Below are 19,911 nucleotides of genomic sequence, written 5' to 3'. Positions count from 1 at the left end.
CAATGGCCTGAGCAGCTTCCCCGGCAATTTTGCCCGCCCTGTTTTTTTCTTTTAATGAAATGGAAAATATGTTTAGATTTAAATTTCAAACCCGAAAATATAATCAAAAAGAAAATATGTTATATTATTATTATTATTATTATTATTATTATTATTATTACACACCAGTCATTTGATCAGAAAAAAAAAATGACTCTAGAACACTTTTTTTTAGAGTAAAAATTGTATTGTATTTTAATTAATTTTTCATTTAATAGTAATCATTTTTTGCATAATTTTATTCTATTACGAAGGTTGTTCTCTACCTCATATTTTAAAGGCTAGATGAAAAACTAATTTATTTTTAAACGAAAGCGATTGTATTAAAAATTATTCTCAATATGTTGACTCTACAGTTCGATCCTATAATTTTTATATATTTTTAATAATTATGCATATAATTAATTTTATTAAATCGTGTTAATATAAATGTACGTATATGTAATACAAATGCTAATAATACTAGTTTTGCAGAGTTATATGAAGTGTGGCATTATTAATTTTTGGTTCAATTACTTCTATTTATTGGAAGCTTTGGTTTGAAAATGAAATAAGAGATCAATCTTTGACATAGATAGTAATTGTTCCTTATTCAAATTGGAGGACAAATAGTTTGTTGTGATGATAATTGATTTATACCAAAGAGCTAAGTTATAAGAGTATGGTAAGAAATTTATTAGCAATTAGATAGTTGATTTTCATCCAAGTTGCATTCATTTTGTAAGGAATTCAGTTAGGAGGCATTGATAACTGATAAAAATTACGATGATTCTATCAGTTGCGCTAGAGTGAGTCTTTGTGAAACGAGTGGTAAAATCATCATTATGAAAATTATTACAGGTAGAATTTTAAAAAAGATGAGAGATTTTTACAACCATTGAAAATTTTCAGATGCTCTGAATTTGCGCATGGACACGTTTAATTGTGGAATTTAATCGATTGTTCACTTCAATTTAATTAGTAGTTTTTAGTATGAATGCAAAAAGAAATTTAAAATTTTTTTAGAAATAGACACATCTACACCCGTCCATGGGCCCACCCGAGCTTGAACATAAAAAGCCCGGTTTTAATGGATTTTTTGGATTGGCCCATTTTGGCTCAAAGCCTGCAGAGTCCGTTTTAACAATATTAGTATAAACAGTTAAACAAAACGAGCCGAAATAAGCTTTTGAGAGCTGTATTAATTTGGTTGGCATTGCATGTATTGAAAATAAAAATAATATTACATTAATAAAATCCAATACAATTAACAACATTCCTGCAAGTTATTTGAATTCAGTTAGAAGGATACCTTAATTATAACTTGAAATAATACCTTAAATATTAAATATTAAAAAGATACATTAATTGATATTTACACGGTGAAATCAATAAAAATATAAATTTTTTAATAAATACTGTAGAAGTTTTCTAATAATTGTTACTCATCTTTCACAGCCGTCGAACGACCGCTTGGTGTCATTTCAAATTGAAAGAAAACTTTTCCCTCGAAAACTGAAGGACAGGAAAACATTTCCTTGTCGTTTAAAAATAGGAGAGAAGTTTTTCCCTCAAAATTGAATCCGGGGTCGTATTGGGAATCTCATAATGACCGGGTTGAAATAAACCCGGGCGGCTATGAACCCGGTCATGCTCTCTTTTTATCTTCCATTTGAGCTCTACTGTCCGTTCTTGTTGCAGGCCTGAAAATGAAGCATTGTAACTCGCCCTCAATTTCATTCGCACTTTTTCTTTGAACTCTCATGGCTTCCATTTCCACTCTTTCTTTCTCTAATTTTTCTTTATCATTCAAAAACCCTTCATCACCGACCAGACATAAAATCAAAATCACAAAACTAAATTTTCAATCCCACAAATCCCATAAAAAGTTCCCATTTTTGCACAATTTTCGTGTTTTCAGCTTACTAGAAGCTTCAAAATGCTACAAGCATAACCGAGAATCGACACTAGAGCTACCCTCAAGTCCAGAAAAGGGCTTAATTAGATGCATTGCGAGATCAATAGTGTATGCACTATTTTGTATTTCTATTGGGTTTTGTTCACTTGGTGCATTGCCAGCTCAAGCAGCTGTTGGGTCGGTTACTAGTGAAGTTACAGTGAAAAAGGAAGAGAGAGAATTGAATGAGGAATTGTATTCAAAGGGTCATGAGTATTCTGATTATACTAAAAGTTTGTTGGAAGAGGTATCATTGTTGTTGAAGTGTATAGAGGAGACTAGAAAGGGAAATGGGGATTTGGAGGAAGTGGGATTGGCGTTAAGGGCAGTTAAAGTAAAGAAAGAAGGACTGCAAGGGCAGATAATGGAGGGCCTTTATACTGAATTGAGGGAATTGAAAAGAGAAAAGGAGAGTTTTGAGAATCGTGCAGAGGATATTATGGATGAGTCTCTGAAGGTTAGAAGAGAGTATGAGAATCTAAGGAAAAGTGTCGAGAAAGATAGGATGGAGGAGTTGGAGGAGAGAATGGGAGTGTTGGAGGAGAGAATGAGAGTGTTGAAGGAAGAGTACAGTATCATCTGGGATAAGATTGTAGAGGTTGGGGATGCAATTTTAAGGAGGGAGGCAATGGCCATGAGTGTTGGGATCAGAGAGCTTTGCTTCATTGAAAGGGAATGTGAGAAGTTGGTGAAGAGGTTTAACCAGGAAATGAGGCAGAAGGGTATGGAGAGGTAATTTCTTTAGTGGATGTTTTTATGGTTTTATGTACAAAGAATTCGGCTTGTGTAGAATCAAGAAAACAAGGATTCAGGTCGTTGATAATTTATGTGCATTTAATAGTTTAAGCTGCTTAAGTTTATGACATTGATAAATTCAGTTATTTTTGTTCTATTTGCTGGTTTTCTTTAGGAAATATGAATTGATGGGTACATTCACCTTAATGGTTTTTTAGATTTGCAAGGTGCAGAATCAGACAATTGAGAGTGTTATGTAACAGTCAAGAAGCAAGATGAAGAGTATCCAATAGGAAACAAAATTAGTTAGATGTTTTATGGTCTAGATGATACAAGGTTTATCATTCATTTTTACTCATTTTATATGGATATATTATATGTTATATAACCTTCTATCGTGTGGGACGAGGTGGTGTTTTTGGCTTATATATGGGTTTATGCTTTCAGGCCCTTTTGACGGTTCTCTTTGAATGGTATCTAATTATATTCTTGCATAGAAAATAAATTGTTAATTTATAATCCTTTGGTGCTACTTGATGTTTGTTGCTTGGCCCTATTCATAATAAGGTTATATATGTGCTTGCAGCCTGCAGAAGAGTTCTATTACCAAGCTTTCCAGGTATGAAATTCAGAAAGAACTGGAAACTGCACAAACAAAATTCTTGGAACAAATGATTCTGCCTAATGTTATGGAAGTTGAGGGCCTTGGACCTCTATTTGATCAAGAATTGGTGGATTTTGCTGCACATATAAAACAAGGCATTAAAGATTCAAGAAAGCTGCAGAATGATCTGGAGGCTCGTATGAGAAAAAAGATGAAAAGATTTGGTGATGAAAAGCGTTTTGTTGTACTGACACCAACAGATGAGGTCGTGAAGGGTTTTCCAGAAGCTGAGTTGAAGTGGATGTTTGGAGATAAGGAGGTTGTGGTTCCTAAAGCTATTCGTATGCACTTATACCATGGTTGGAAGAAGTGGAGAGAAGATGCAAAGGTGAACCTAAAAAGAAATTTGTTGGAGGATGCTGATTTTGGCAAACAGTATGTGGCCCAAATACAGGTAGCTTTTCCATTAGCCGACCAGTACGAAATTTGTGGAGGTAGAATGGAACTTTCTTACTTGTCAGAAGAATGTAAAATTGGGGGAAGCATATCACCTTTAAAATAGATTATATTCTGTTTTCCTTCTTAAAAATTATGAGCTAGATTGGTGAATCTTTATTTTGTAACCTTTTATTTCTGAAGGTGCATACTAGTAGATTGGTCTAGTAAATTAACTTGATATCAGAGAATTTAGTGTATAATGATGTGAAACTTTATTTTTAAAAACTTTATCTCCTTTGTGCTGTTTGTGATGGAAGCTTCCTGTATTATATATCAGTTTGAACCACAGGTATCTTTCTCCATTCTCTTTGCTTACCTGATGTTAATTTGATTGCGTAAACACAGTTCAAATTAACCCCTGGAATAAGTCAAGTAATATGTAATTTATAGCTTCATATCCCATATATCTGAATATCATTGTTGAAGAATTTAGGAGGCTTTTCAGGAGGTTTTTGTGTTTATATTTACCAGTTGAAAATTTAGAAGCCAAAGCATCCTTATAATTTGTTCTTGGTTGGCTTTTCATCTGAATGCTGTGGAAATTCACCTGATGGCCACATAACTTTTTTTGTTTAGCTTTATTTAAGGCATTTGCCTTTTACATTTTTTGCTCCATGATTCAATATTACTGCTGCAGTTGGTTGTTTGATTCCAGTTTTTAACTCATTTTTATCACTTAATTTGTATTATCATCCATGTAATTGCATATTACTTGTAGGAATGAATTCTACTGGTTAATTTATATTATCATCCATTTAATGACATGTTACTTGTAGGAACGAATTCTACTGGATCGAGATAGAGTGGTCTCAAGGACTTGGTACAATGAAGAGAAAAACAGGTGGGAAATGGACCCAGTAGCTGTTCCATATGCCATTTCCAAGAAACTAGTGGAGCATGCTCGAATAAGGCATGATTGGGGTGCCATGTATGTTTCACTAAAGGGGGATGACAAGGATTACTATGTGGACATTAAGGTTATCTATGTTTATTAACTATTTGATCTCTTCTTGTAAAGTATTGTTGGCATGCTTTTAACCTTACAATTTTTTTTGTTCCAGGAATTTGACATGCTCTATGAAGATTTTGGAGGGTTTGATGGGTTATATATGAAAATGCTTGCCCAGGGCATTCCAACTGCTGTTCATTTGATGTGGATCCCTTTTTCAGAATTGAATTTGCATCAACAATTTCTCTTGACAACGAGGCTGGCTCGCCAATGCGTAAATGGAATATGGAATACTAGAGTAGTTTCATATGGAAGGGATTGGGTGCTGGAGAAAATTAAAAATATAAATGATGACATAATGATGGTGATTGTGTTTCCTATAGTGGAGTTCATCATTCCTTTTCCGGTAATTGCTATATGAGCTTGTGACTTGCCTTTTAGATAACTTTATCCTCATTTATATTGCATGCTTATTCTTATTGTCATGATAGTTTCATAGTTACTGTTCTATTATAGGTAAGGATACGGCTGGGGATGGCATGGCCAGAGGAAATAGAGCAAAGTGTTGGTTCAACATGGTACTTGAAATGGCAGTCTGAGGCAGAAATGAATTTTAAGTCCAGGAAAACAGATGAAATACAATGGTATTTTTGGTTTGTCATTAGAGCCGCTATCTATGGATATGTTCTATTTCATGTCTTCCGATTTATGAAGAGAAAAGTTCCAAGACTTCTTGGTTTTGGACCCTTGCGTAGAGATCCAAACTTGCGGAAGTTACGAAGAGTGGTACTATTTGTTTACTTATCTCTTCTCTTTAATTTCCTTAACAGATTTTTATATTTAGTTATTAGTGATCTGGGTGTTGCATATACTATACGTTGGACCTATTATTCCTTTGCAAATTAATTGCTATTGATGATAACTACCGTGGTTTTGGCGAATTTCTATTATGAATATGATGCTTTTTTGCACCTTAATGTAATTGACTTATCTATTAAAATTTCTAGGTTTAGCAGGGTTTATAAGCATTGTGAAGTTCTAATTTGAGTATTATGGTGTTATCTAGAATATTGCATTGGTGCTTGGAAGTTAGAACTGGCAATCTCATTGCAAAATTATCCATATTAATCCCCAAACTCAGGATAAATTTGGAATGGCAGTGTATGTGAGAAATTGCTTTATCTGGAATGAGTTTGCTCTTTATTTTTGGTGCTGATGCATCAGCCAGTAGTAAGCAAACCCCTTCCTGGAGTTTCTTGGTCTTCACTCCTAAGTTTTTTTGCCACACATTATGTTCAGGCCTATTTGGGTTGGTTGCTCACTGTAAATTATAGTCTGTAGATTCAAAATCCAATATTCACTTCACTTAGACATGTTGGAGCTCAGTGGTGACAATTTATGGTTCTTATTTTTTCACTTGTGAATCACTTTGTGTAGGACAGCTGTCACTTTTTGATTCAGAATGATAGAGATCTCATTGATAGATCTAAGCCATCCTAGAATTAAGCTGACTGAACACAGTTACTGTTTTAAATGATCTGCAGAAAGCCTATATTAATTACAAGGTGAGGAGAATCAAACGTAAAAAGAAGGCTGGGATTGATCCTATTACAAGAGCTTTTGACAAAATGAAGGTTCACTTCTGCTACTTAATTATTTATTCAATCATCAAAATATTTGCCGGGACTAGTTTTAATATCCTCGATTGATTCCAGAGGGTGAAGAATCCTCCTATACCATTGAAGGACTTTGCTAGCGTTGATTCTATGAGGGAAGAAATTAATGAAGTAGTAGCATTTCTACAAAATCCCAGTGCATTCCAAGATATAGGTGCCCGTGCTCCTCGGGTACGTTATTTCAAAATGTTATCAATATCAGTGTGTGTGTGTATACATATTATTGTTGTCAGCATGACGTTTTTTCCTTCTTTTTCCTCTCTCATTTCTATTATTCTTGGAGTTGTTCTGACATTGAACTGTTTAATAGCATATTATTTCCTTCCTCATATGTAAGTAGAACTGAATTTGAAAGGCATCACGGGGGATATAGCCAAGTACACAAGCAGCATGAAAAGTAGATATGCTTATATTAAAGGGAAAAAGAGAAGATATTAGAGGAAAATGCAAAGTGAAGGTGAAAAAGGACTTAAAACTACTAGCTTTGGGTCTAGAAAACAAAATGACGTTGATTCCATATAGAACAGAACCTTCTTCTTCTTTTATAAAGCATCTAGGTTAAATAATATCTCTCCTCTGTCCTCCACTATGCAGTTTAGCCCATTCATGCTGCTTTTGCTTCTCTTGCTCTCAAATTCCCACTTATTAATTTTGCATTGGCTGTTGTGTTTTTACAAGTTTTTGGGATAAATAAACTAGTTATTGACACACCTGTGATTCTCTTTCTTGGATTGGGTGAAACTGGACCTTTTTAATGACCTTTTGCATGAGAATAATGGATATAAGGTCACTGTAAGACCAACTGTGTCAACATAAGTTGCAAATATTTTGGTTGGATAATAGGAATTCAATAGAGATGAAAATCGAGGATTTGGTGTTTGTCCACCTCTTCACCTCGTCTTTTCAGTTGAAGGCCTTAAACCAAAATTACAGGATTAAATGTTGAAATAAACTATTGTTGTATATTTGCATGTTCAACATTTACTTTACGCCAGTACTATGTAGCTAAGCTGTATTGATTGGTTCTATTCTATTTTGTGCTGTGAGCTGAGATGTGGTTATACCAGTCTATCACTCTACCAGTGAATTTATGTTGTTATATTTCAGGGAGTTCTTATTGTAGGAGAAAGGGGAACAGGAAAGACATCTCTGGCACTGGCTATTGCTGCAGAAGCCAGGGTCCCTGTTGTCAAAGTTGCAGCCCAGCAGTTGGAGGCTGGACTATGGGTTGGTCAAAGTGCATCAAATGTTCGAGAACTCTTCCAAACAGCTAGGGATTTGGTTGTCCTATAAACCTACTTGTTTGTTTCCTGTTTGTTCTCTCTCTCTTTTTTTTTTTGGCCTATTAGTTAGAAATTCTACATACATTTTAGAGAGGTAGGAAAAAATAGGAATTTGAACCTCTGACTGCCTATAGTTTGGCGGAGTACCTGACATCCAAGCTACTGGCCTAGTGGATTTTCCACTTTGATTTATCATTGATCTTTATTTATTTCTGGAATCAGAAATTAATTATGCTTCTCTTAAAATATTGGCTGAAATATTGGCTGACTTTACAATATTATTTCTAGGCTCCTGTAATCATTTTCGTGGAGGATTTTGACCTTTTTGCTGGTGTTCGTGGCAAGTTTATTCACACTAAGAAGCAGGATCATGAGGCTTTCATTAATCAACTTCTAGTGGAACTTGATGGGTAATTGGCAACTTTTCTCCTACCTTAAGCAAAGTTCCTTAGTTTGCTTTGAAGGAATTTTATTCTTGTCATATGCAGCCATATTCTATATGATAATTGATGGTGAATCTTAAGCATCCAACCATTTTTGTTCTTAAGTTTTGAATATAATGTCTTTATTTAGTTTAGCATAAATTAATTTACATTTCTACTGCATTACTTTGTCTTTTAGGCATGTGGTAGGATGTCATGGTAGTTGTTGCATTAGTGATTTTGTGTATCAAGCAAAATTTCCTGTTTCTACTAGTTTTGGGTGGGTTGGGGGTGGGTGATTGGTGTAAGCCTTGTTGTCCTTGGTAAATTCCTTGGAGATAGCCCGGTTTTTAAGCTTGGGATTGAAAAATATATTGCAGAGTTATGATTTTGCTATGAAGTGTGCATTTATCGAGATGCAAATTTTCTTTTGAATGTACCTTTAAGAGTAATTCAGTTAACATAGAACACATTAAAGAATGCCATAACTCATAGCTTTTTCATTACTCTTGGGATTCGGTGTATATAAATAATGCAATTTTGGACCATGAAGTTTATATAGATATACTGTTCTATTGGATGAAGCTGACATGATTAAATGGACTTCAATGAGTTGGTGCAAGTTTAATGTGTATAACTAGTTCCATGGAATCATTGCTAGAGGCCAAACATCTTGATTGCATGACTCTGCACTTTGGAAACCTGTAGCACTGTGATTCTGTGCTTACAGTGAATCAGAATGTCCACTTTCCTATCTAGATTTTGGCATAATTTTGGTTAAATTTGTTTCCTTAATGTTGTACAACTTTTCATATAGAGAGTTATATTTGCCTGCTGGTCTTTGATTACAATTTACTACAACTTAATTGATGTGCGTCATTATTAAAAGATTTCCAATTCCAAAACAGTGTTATCCTTTAATTTTATGGTAATAGTTCATCTCTACAATAATTTTAAGCATTAATAGTTGTAGAACCACAAGTGTTGCTGCTTCTATATTTTCTCAATGTTTGAGGATATCCTTTCTGTCACATGTCTATTTTTTCACCCATTAACACATTATGGCTGCATGTTTTGAACATCCTGTAAATGGACATTAAATCATATTGTCTGCTTTTGCTCTTCTTAATTTCAGCTGTTATTTCATCTTTTGACTCTTATGACCCATTGTAATTGACTTGACGATAATTCAATTTCTTTTTGGGCTATTAATATTGTAAATAAGTTGAAGCAATCGATTTTATAATATAATTAGCATCTCGAAATCTATGTTTTACTTTATAGGTTTGAGAAACAAGATGGAGTTGTTTTGATGGCCACAACTAGAAATTTGAAACAAATTGATGAGGCCTTGCGGCGACCTGGTAGAATGGATAGAGTATTTTATCTTCAACAGCCAACTCAAACAGAAAGGGAGAAAATTTTACTCAATGCTGCTAAAGCAACCATGGATGAAAACCTCATTGATTTTGTAGACTGGAAAAAGGTTATTTCTGATCAGCTATGTGTGCTTCTGCTTGCATATAAACATTGACAGAATTGAAGAACTTGTCCTCTGATCGTTCTCAGACTTGTTGATACTTGTCCTATGGTCATTCTCAAACTTGTTGATATGGTTATTTAAGCAGCAAATTATTGTGCTCTTTGATGTTTCCGTAGTTTTTTCTATAGTAAGAACTTGCTTTGCTGGGCTTTATGCATGTGTTTAGATGGCAAGTTTTAATCTTTTGTTTGACCATATGGTGTTTTATTTGCATTATGACCTCTAGAGGTTGTTTTGTTACTAGTTCTAATTTGTAGGTCATTTATAGAAAACACGTAATTTTCCTTTTTCTACTATTGGCCAATCTGTTTGTAAGGTGAATTTCTAGATTATTACTGTACTTTTTCCCCTTTGGGTTCTCTGGGAAAGGGCTTGAGTTAAAACCCACTTGGGGTTACTTTATCAATTGCGTTGACCCTATTTTTGTTTTTCTTTTCACTTCTTTTCTTTTGCATTTAGTACCTTATCTTGATAGTTTGGAGCTTTGCTGTTTTCAGGTTGCTGAGAAGACTGCTCTTTTACGTCCTGTAGAGTTAAAACTTGTTCCTGTTGCTCTGGAAGGTAGTGCCTTTAGGAGCAAATTTGTTGATACAGATGAACTTATGAGCTACTGCAGTTGGTTTGCGGTAAGAAATAAATTAAACAAAATAACAATAGTCTCCAATCTGTATCATTATCTAAGTTTCTTTTTTCTGCTTTTTATCTTTATCAATGTCTATTATGTTTAAACAAAGACATGCTTTGTTTAGATAATTTTGTAAACATTGTTTTTCCTTGCAATTTTCTTTTCTTTTTCAATTTTTTTTTAGTTAATTTCTTCCATAACACTGCTCTCTGATCATTTTTGCATTGAATAGTTTTTTCATTGATATTATTCACGAAGTTTAATTCTTTTCACAGACTTTCAGTGCCATTATCCCCAAGTGGGTTCGGAAAACCAAAATTGCGAGGAAGATGAGCAGGATGCTTGTGAACCATCTGGGGCTAGAATTGGCTAAGGAAGATCTGCAGAGTGTAGTTGATCTTATGGAGCCATATGGTCAGATAAGCAATGGAATAGACCTTCTCAATCCTCCAATTGATGTAAGAAAATCTTGCTTTTCAAGGGCACTGATAAATACTTGTGTTGCCTATTTTACCAAGTTGCCCAATGTGTTAAAACAGCATAATGTTGCAACCTTGTGCTTTGTTATTTTTACAATCATGTGAAAGCCATTCAACTATTTTGAAAGTCTGAACTAACAGAAGTTTGGATGTAGCAGTGGACCAGGGAGACCAAGTTCCCACATGCTGTCTGGGCTGCTGGCCGTGGTCTTATCACACTTCTATTACCTAACTTTGATGTCGTAGATAACCTATGGCTGGAGCCATGTTCATGGCAGGTTAGTCACATTATATTTTCTTGTGACTGTATTTTGATTTATCAAGGGTGGATTGTAGGAGTATTCAAATGCTTGTAAGGCTTTGTATAGCCATGCAGCAGAAGGGAAATTCTGATATGTTATGAGTAATCTGGAAATAGAAAATTAATAAATATTATTTATAATTATATATAGGCCAGATGAAAAGTAAGATAAGTGATATGCAAATAATATCATTTTCTGAAAAATCAAATAATGAGGAAGGGTGAGAAAAAAAAAAAAAAAAGAAAGGTCTTGGACTTTAGGGCTATATATTCCTTACTACCTTTTCAATCAGTCAAGCATGGTGTTGCAAGGATGGACTTTGCGACTCTCAAGGTGCTTTATAAGCATGCTTTGTACGGAAATATCTGCCAATTGAATATTTAGGTAGTTATTTGAAGTGTAGGACACCCAGACTGAACCAAGTACAGCTTCTACCATATTCTTCAAAAATGGGAGGTATCAGGTTCCTTTTTTCTAACTATGCTTTGAGATTTATGCTAACTATAGCATTATTGATCATAAGAGAAGCTGAAAAGTGTGAAATCTGTTCTTCTTTAGGTTTGGTGCGACAATTATAGATAGTCAAATTAGAAGTAGAGAAACGTGGGAAAATTTCACCCCTTTCTTTTTGCAGGGAATTGGATGCACAAAGATCAGTAAGGCCAGAAATGAAGGTTCACTGAATGGGAATGTGGAATCAAGATCATATCTTGAAAAGAAGCTTGTTTTTTGTTTTGGTTCATATGTTTCCTCGCAGCTACTGCTTCCCTTTGGTGAAGAAAATTTTCTTTCTTCTTCAGAGTTGAGACAGGCTCAGGAGGTTGATTTCATTCAGTAGTAATAGTCATTCAATATAGAAGTTCATTTGAGTAATAATTGCTTGATTGTGTATCTAAAATTTGCAACAGATTGCTACACGTATGGTGATTCAGTATGGGTGGGGACCTGATGACAGTCCTGCAATTTACTATACTAGCAATGCGGTATTCCAAATTCTTTTTAATGAAGAATATATTGGTTGACAAAGCAAAAAAAAATGTTTCAATTGCAGCATCCTAGTTTTATTGGTAGACCTGTGGTGTAATTTGTAATCATATGACTACTTGTCATTTCACTAAGTTGTGTCTGCATTTACTAGGAGCTTGGGTTGCCATGCTAATATTGACATTGGTTTTTGCCTGCTGTTATAGGTTACATCTTTAAGTATGGGCAACAACCATGAGTATGACATTGCTGCTAAAGTTGAAAAGGTGTGCTTGGTGCTTGTGGTGAATTTTTGCTCTCATTTCTTACACAAGTCAACTGTGGGAGCAACATTAATTGTTTTTTATGAGATTTATGAACATTTTATGCTTTTTACTTTTGCAGATGTATGATTTAGCATATCTTAAAGCAAAGGAAATGCTTCAGAAAAATCGTCGAGTTCTTGAGAAGATTGTTGAAGAATTACTTGAATTTGAGATCTTGACTGGCAAGGTTAAGCCTAAAACTGTTTGAACTGTCTATTTGTTCCAACAAGCCTCTCAATTTGATACTTATGCTTGTAGTTGTCTTCTGCATATTCAATTAGGGGTGCTTTAAGGCTTAAATCCTGAGTTGGTAGTCTCTCATTCGCACGTGATAAATCTCTAAGCACTCTAAATGTGAATGCTTGTATTTAAACTTCTGTTTGAAGTAACCAGTTTTACATATTGAATGACCATGTCAAACTTTTGCAGATCTATTAGTTGTGTGATGATTGATTTCATTGAGCTCGAATTTGTCTTGATTTTTTTTGTTTGCTACTGAATGATTTTGCTGAAAATAAAATGGATTATCTCAAAAAACTGTCAGTGTGTTAGGATTTTTATGTTTTGTTTATATGAACTTGACAATGCAGAAGTTGCGGGGAACTTGATGACCCATTCTAGCATCTCTCTCTCTCTCCCTCTACATTGTGGCTAGTTGTTGAGCTATTGCCAATAATTTTTAACATAATGTGATTTCCAGATTGGTGTTGTTAAGATGGTTTGTCTTTTTCTTTGTAGGATTTGGAAAGAATTATTGAAAATAATGGTGGGATTCGGGAGAAAGAGCCCTTTTTCCTTTCAGAGGCTAATTATAGAGAGGTATATCATAATCATTCCTCTCTTATTAGTTGGGATTGGGTACTTTACTCATTTTGGATAAGTTAGTGTATTTATCGTAGAATTGTGATTGAAGATTTTTTTTTTCTTTGACCATGGACACTCCATATCCTGGGCTATGTATTTGCCAATGTTTTTGTTAGAGTTCATCCTTTTGCAATAGTCTTGATGATTGGTTGGATCAATAGGATACTTTGTTTTGTTAAAATCTATGCAATTTGTCAAAATCCATGGAATTATTAACTTAAGTTTCTAATTCTATATGTATGTATACACACACACACACACACACACACACACACTCTCACTCACTTAAGGGAAATGAACCAAATCAGTGGATTGTTCAAAATCCTCCATACCAAACAATTACCTTAATTGATTCATTGAATGAAAACTGGAAAAAAAAAAAAAGAATATTCTGGTCTGGCCACTGGTTCCGGAAAGTTTTTTCTTTTGCAGAATCTCACTTAATGCAGACAGATTAGACTTCTAGATAACAATACTTGATACTGGCTAGTGCACTTTTGATTTTCTGATACATAACCAAAGTAATTTTATAATTAATTTGGTTGTGTTTTCTACTCACCTGTCTTCATATATGAATGTCTTCTTATTTATAGACTGAGCCTCTGTCCCATCTTTGATCTATCTCAGCCAGTGTCTAGCAGCTTTCTTGATACGGGAAACGGACCAGGACCTGCTCTTTTAAGTGCATCTAACTAGGATGAAGGGACCACTCACTTTATTAAAGGTGAAAAGCCACACTTTTCCCTGCTGAGCTCAGATTACTTCTTCGTGTACAGGCTCCTCATTATATAAAATTATTATTCTGACCATTGAAGTATTATGAAAACTAGTTGTACAGGGAGTAGTTTAAGTTGAGAAGAGGTTCGATTTTTTCCTTCTCAACTGCTAGTTATCACAGTGAGAAAAATGTTTCCTTTTCACATTGTAATTTTGATTTTTTGCAATGAGATGTCAAATTGTAAAGGATTTGTTTTGTTTGTTATTTTTCTTAGATACTATAATATAAGCATTTAGCTCAGGAAGTTACTGATATTACCTAAATGTGCGTAACACGTCTATCGTGTTACATGTAAGAAATTTCAATCTATACTTCAAAGAGCATTTTGATGCTAATAACAATATTATTAGCAGTTGAAGAGTGATGTATGTTGTTGAATGGATCTATTTGTATTTTGTAGGTATGATGAAACAGAGGAATTCATACTGATTTAGCAGAGCTAGGAATTAGGAATGTTGCAACTTTATTCATTTCCAGAATAAATAAGTATATGTGAATATTCCTCTGCAGTTCCTTGCATTCTGCTAGCAATTGAACTCGGGGAACAATTTTAGTCAAAGAAAAAAAAAAGATTTACATAAAAGTAGAAAAAAAAAAAAGAAAAAAAACAGCAGGAACAAATTTTGTATTCCTACAGAAGCCCTATTACAGGTGAGTTGCTAAAAACTTGCTGCTCTTTACTAGGATTGTGTACCCCATTCTGACAAATGCTTTTTCTTCTTGGTTTTGCTTCTCCTAGCATTGTTATGACATCCCTCATTGATGGTCTGTCCTTGGGGTTCTTCGCAGTACAAAGAATTGCGATTCGGAGAACCAGAAGCATCTCTTCCTGGACATGTTTGCATTGTCCTGCAATATTAGGGTCTAATGCTTCTTCTAATCCTCTGTTGTCTCTTCTAATCCATTCGACAATGTCTATAGGTTCTCCAAATGCAGGGTCCAGAGGTTTTTTCCCTGATAGAAGCTCCAAAAGTACAACACCGAAGCTGTATATATCACTCTTCTCATCAACCTTCAATGTGTATCCATATTCTGTTATGACAAAACATAAACATTAGTGAACATAATTAGGAAACCAAAATTGCTTAAATATGAAATTTACCGCCAGCCCAAGAAAAGAATAGTCAACGTGAAGAACATTTATTGTTAAACTCACCAGGTGCAATATATCCATAAGATCCTGCCACCATTGATACGGTCTCATTCTTGTGAACCATCATTCTTGCCAATCCGAAATCTGCTATCCTTGCATCTAGATTTCCATCGAGCAATATATTGTTTGACTTGATGTCACGGTGGATGACTGGCGGGCGACAATCATGGTGGAGATAGTTCAGCCCTTGCGCAACACCAACTGCTATGTTATACCTTGAAACCCAGTCAACTAGCAGCTTTCCAGCTTCTTTACCATGCAAAGCTGACCAAAGATTTCCATTAGGCATGTATTCATAAATCATTATTACATCTGTTTCATTATGAAGATACCCTAACAGCCTGACAATGTTCCTGTGCCGGAGCCTCCCTAACAGACTCACTTCTGCAAATAGATCATCGCCATTTTCGACGTCTGTGTTTGTTCTCCATAATTTCTTGACTGCAACAGCTAGGTGGGGCCGATTGACTTCGGCCTTGTAAACAATACCTGTTCCTCCCATGCCAATGACATTTGATTCCTTTATGCAAGCTAGAATGTCACTGCTAGTGAAACTAACTCTCTGAAATGCTACTAGTATCCATGGCCACTCTTTGCTGCTCTTCTTAAACCAATCATAAACGGAACTGTTATACAAATACCACCTTTTATACATCATTCTCCCAATGAAAAATGCAATACCAAGAGCTAAGATTACTGAGACTCCAATTATGAATCCGAAAATGATGTGATGAACGCGAAGATTCTCTCTTCGCTTTGTTGTTGAGGAATCTGAGGAACACGGTGGAAGCACACCACCACATAGTCCAGAATTACCAACAAGATCATTAGGGTTAATGGCCATTAGTATGCCATTAGAGGGAACTTGACCTTTTAGGTTATTGTATGACAAATTTACCATTTCCAGGGCTGGTGAGGTACCAAAACCATCTGGTATATGACCAACTAAAGAATTGTTGGACAGGTTAAGAATGGCTAACGTAGGCATCTTCGAGATTGCTTTAGGGATTTCTCCAGTAAGTTTATTATTTTGAAGATTCAGGGTCACTAGCTTTTCACATGAAGCAATACTGCCTGGAAGTGTTCCTGATAACTGATTGCTAGAAAGATCAAGCACTGAGAGTGATGGGCAGTCTTGAAATTGGTCTGGGATTTTTCCATCCAAGTTGTTGTTGGAGGCCATGAAGGTCTGTAGATTAGGAATGGAGAGGATAGTATATGGAAGAGATGATTCAAGGTGGTTCAAAGAGATGTCGATGAAAGAAAGTGAAGTAGACAGAGCAATATCATCTGGTATTTCACCAGAGAGACTGTTGTTAGCCAATTCAAGTCTTTGAAGTATTGGAAGACTTCCAAAACCAACTGGAATATTCCCAGAAATAAGATTATGTTGCATTCGAACACGGACTAATGACTTGCAGGCAGATAGACCTAATGGGATTGGACCAGAAAATGAGTTATTGAAGAGAATGAGTTTAGTAAGATTGCCAGAATGACATAAACCCAGAGGAATTTCACCGGATAATGAATTTGATGAAACATCTAACCACTGCAATGGTGAATTCTGTCCAAGGTTTATTGGTAAAGGGCCTGTCAAAGAATTTCTCCACAGCTCAAGTACTTCTAATTTGGTTAAATCACCAATCTTGCTAGGAATTGGACCAATCAACTTGTTGCACATCAAATTCAGGAGCTGCAAATTTCTCAGGTCTGCTATCTGCACTGGTATTTCTCCTGAAATCTGATTATCAGAAAGATCAAGAAACTGCAGTGATGTAATGTTCCCAAGTTCTGGTGGAATCCTTCCTGTGAAATTGTTTTTATACAAATAAACTGTTGTAAGTTTTTTCAGCCTACTCAATTCTGCTGGAATTTGACCATTCAGTGTACCAACTGCCAAGTCAAGATACTGAAGATTAGTGAGGTTACCGAACTCTGCCGGAATTTCTCCTTCAAACTCATTATATCCAATAATTAAAGTCTCGAGGGAAGAAAGCTGACCAATCTCATTTGGTATCTTTCCTGTTAGATTGTTACCAGAAAGGCCAAGAAACTTCAATTTCTGCAGATTCTTGAAAGAAGTAGGAATTGAACCTTCGAAGAAACTCCCTCGAAAATCCAAGCTCTCGAGTGACGTTGCATTTCCAAGATCCTCAGGAAGATAACCTGAAAAATTGTTGCTTGATGCATTGACTGAAGTTAATCCTGAAGCCTTTCCGAGGCCAACAGGAAAGTTGCCGATGAAGTTATTTTGACTTACATCAATGACTTCTAGTGAAGTGAGATTTCCTAATGATTTTGGCAATGAAGAAGCAAACCCATTACAGGAAATATCAAGAAAAGAAAGACTCTGCAGATTTTGAATGTGATCTGATACATTGCCGGTAAGATTCATATTATATAGGTTAAGCCTCTCTACAAAGCCTCTAGAGTTGCAAAATACTCCAGTCCAGTTGCAATGAAAAACTGGATCATTTTCAGCTCCATTACTTGGCATTTTCCAATCTTTCAGCCAATTCGATGGATCAATGAGGCTTGATTTCATCAACAGCAGAGTTGATAGTTCACCATTTTCTACATTTTGAGCTCCCTCAATAAAAACAAGAGGGAGACCAATAAAACAGTAAAAGAACAACAGCAACTGGGTTTGCATTTTATTGTTCTTCGAACTTTGTTCTCTCTAGTTGTCTGACATTTTTAGCTACCAGAAGAAGAAGAAGAAGAAAAAGAAGGTAGCAAGAGAAAGAGAGCAACTAATAAAGGTAGTTATAATTAAAGATTAATTATAAGTATTAATTAAATGTTTTTACGTGAGTTCTTGGGATCTGAACCAGCTAATTTTCTGCAGTAGGTGACTGTGAAGCTTTGGACTTATTGAAAATCTTGCAGACACTAAAACATGGAGAGAATGTGTTTTCAGATATAATGATTTGTTGTTATGTTATTATTTCTTGATCATAGTCAACTCATGTGGATTACTAAATTAATTACAGAATAATTAACATTTATATGCAATTTTAGAGCAAGATTGTTTCTGGCATTCTTAATTATTCCTCTCTGACATTTATCCAATACTTACATTTCTTACTGAATTTAACTCGTTGAACTATCAAAACAATATATTTTAATGATATTTATTATTTTTATTTATTGGATAAACTATATAATAAAATGATCCTCTTATATTTTCATAAATTTATTTGAAGTAATTCATAGGATTTATGCGGAAATATTTTCATAATTATAATTAATCTCTTAGAAATCAATTTGGATTGGCTCTGATATATTTAAAGAATGTGATTAATTAAGCATAAAATGAAACCAAATACCCACTTCATATTTGAATATAAGATCCCAAAAAAAATCTTTAACTTTACCATTTACTTATTTATTTTTTTATTTTCAGATTATTTTTAAAGATTGTTAAGTATCATTAGTGCTATCATTACCAATAACCATCATTTTGGAAGGACATCCACTAAGATTAAACTCTATTTTCTGTGTCACACGAATGATACTTACATTTCTTTTCATTTAAATTGTATTATTATAAATTAATTTTAGTCAAATATTTATTAAATATAATTTTCCAATTCTTTACCTTGGAATTAAGAGATTTGGAAAAGAAAACAGAAATTTAATTAATATTTAATTCAAGAATAATTAAAGAGAGAGGAAAATTTCTATGAGTGTTAGAGTTCTAATTATGGGATCTACACAAAAACTTTTTCCTTCTCTTAAACGTGGCTTCACAATTATCTATCATATTGCCCTTAAAAATAAATAATTGAATCTTTATAAACCAAAAAAAGGAAATTGCACCTTCGAATAATGGTATAGCCAAAATTGTGGATGAAAATTTATATCAAACTCTTTTTTTTTTTTTTTTTAATATTCACTTAGAAGTGAAAAGCAGATCTTCAATCCTAGCATGATTGATTAGGTATAAAGGAATCTGCCCATGTTATACAATTACAAGATAAAGAGGGAAAAAGGAAGAAAAAAAAAAAAAAAAAAAAGGAATACAAAATTAGACAACTTGGAACTTTCTATGAGAGGGAAAATGGGTCCCGTAAGGGAAGTGTTATGCAAGTGATAGCTTCAATAATCATTGTCTTTCCCTACCAAACACCATTCCTTGCCCAAAAATATAATTTAGGGTTTTTAATTTCTAAGTATGCAATTGCACATGCACACATCTGGCTCTTACCAATTATTACAAATTTTAAAATATAAGCATCTAATATGAAAGAAAGAGGCAAAAATTTAAATTTTTTTTTTAATATTTGGGCAATTAAAGGGTAATAATTGAAACCATGAAACATGGTGGAATGGCTGGAGGCCATGTGCAAGGGCAGTTTCCTTTGGAAAGGACTTAAAATTCCCCATTATAATTGATTTTGGGACACCCTCACATTGCTTTAGGGGTAGATTCTTACATACAACACTGGTATCTTAGCCACAATATTTTTGTGGCCATTTGATAACCAACAACAAAGTGCAGAGATTAGGTGCCCCACATGGCTTTATGCCAAAGCCACAACCCCCCTATCAATCATTCCATCATTAGGGTCCTTAACCCTTTTTTTTTTTAATGAACAAAGAAAGAAAGTGAAAGTATAGTATTGAGGTTGGGTATAAAATTGAATTGCATATGGAAAGTAAATTGAGAATATTTCTAGATGTATTTTTTCTAATTACAAAGGAAGAAAAGCAAACTTATAAACCATTGACCA

The 19,911-nt window shown here is 34.5% G+C and overlaps 2 protein-coding genes across 3 annotated transcripts; one reads left to right on the top strand and one right to left on the bottom strand.

The window, feature by feature from the left end:
* Window positions 1-1,669: 1,669 nt before the first annotated feature.
* EMB2458 (FtsH extracellular protease family) lies at window positions 1,670-14,380 on the top strand. Of its 2 annotated transcripts, none has more exons than XM_012233987.4 (19): window positions 1,670-2,707; window positions 3,297-3,768; window positions 4,589-4,789; window positions 4,874-5,167; window positions 5,278-5,547; window positions 6,306-6,395; window positions 6,477-6,608; window positions 7,545-7,718; window positions 8,009-8,130; window positions 9,427-9,628; window positions 10,183-10,311; window positions 10,586-10,768; window positions 10,945-11,067; window positions 11,726-11,911; window positions 12,000-12,074; window positions 12,282-12,341; window positions 12,460-12,567; window positions 13,119-13,199; window positions 13,872-14,380. In XM_012233987.4, the coding sequence occupies exons 1-19, from the start codon at window positions 1,782-1,784 to the stop codon at window positions 13,938-13,940; spliced, it is 3,897 nt and encodes a 1,298-aa protein (XP_012089377.1). In that variant the 5' UTR covers window positions 1,670-1,781; the 3' UTR covers window positions 13,941-14,380. The 2 variants fall into 2 exon arrangements, with proteins under 2 accessions (XP_012089377.1, XP_012089378.1); XM_012233988.3 differs by having other exon boundaries at window positions 1,672-2,707; window positions 10,948-11,067.
* An 88-nt stretch (window positions 14,381-14,468) lies between these two features.
* On the bottom strand, window positions 14,469-18,131 carry LOC105647766 (Leucine-rich receptor-like protein kinase family protein). Its single transcript, XM_012233989.3, has 2 exons — window positions 15,179-18,131; window positions 14,469-15,054 (listed from the first exon to the last, which is right to left on the bottom strand). Exons 1-2 carry the CDS (start codon window positions 17,826-17,828, stop codon window positions 14,654-14,656), a joined length of 3,051 nt encoding a protein of 1,016 aa, XP_012089379.1. The 5' UTR covers window positions 17,829-18,131; the 3' UTR covers window positions 14,469-14,653.
* Window positions 18,132-19,911: the final 1,780 nt, after the last annotated feature.

Source organism: Jatropha curcas, chromosome 2 (genome assembly GCF_041381405.1).
Source record: "Jatropha curcas cultivar XTBG-Jc1 chromosome 2, XTBG_Jcur_1.0, whole genome shotgun sequence".
Taxonomy (NCBI): domain Eukaryota; kingdom Viridiplantae; phylum Streptophyta; class Magnoliopsida; order Malpighiales; family Euphorbiaceae; genus Jatropha; species Jatropha curcas.
Note: the sequence above shows the minus strand (reverse complement) of the source record. Positions and strands in the feature narration are given on the sequence as shown.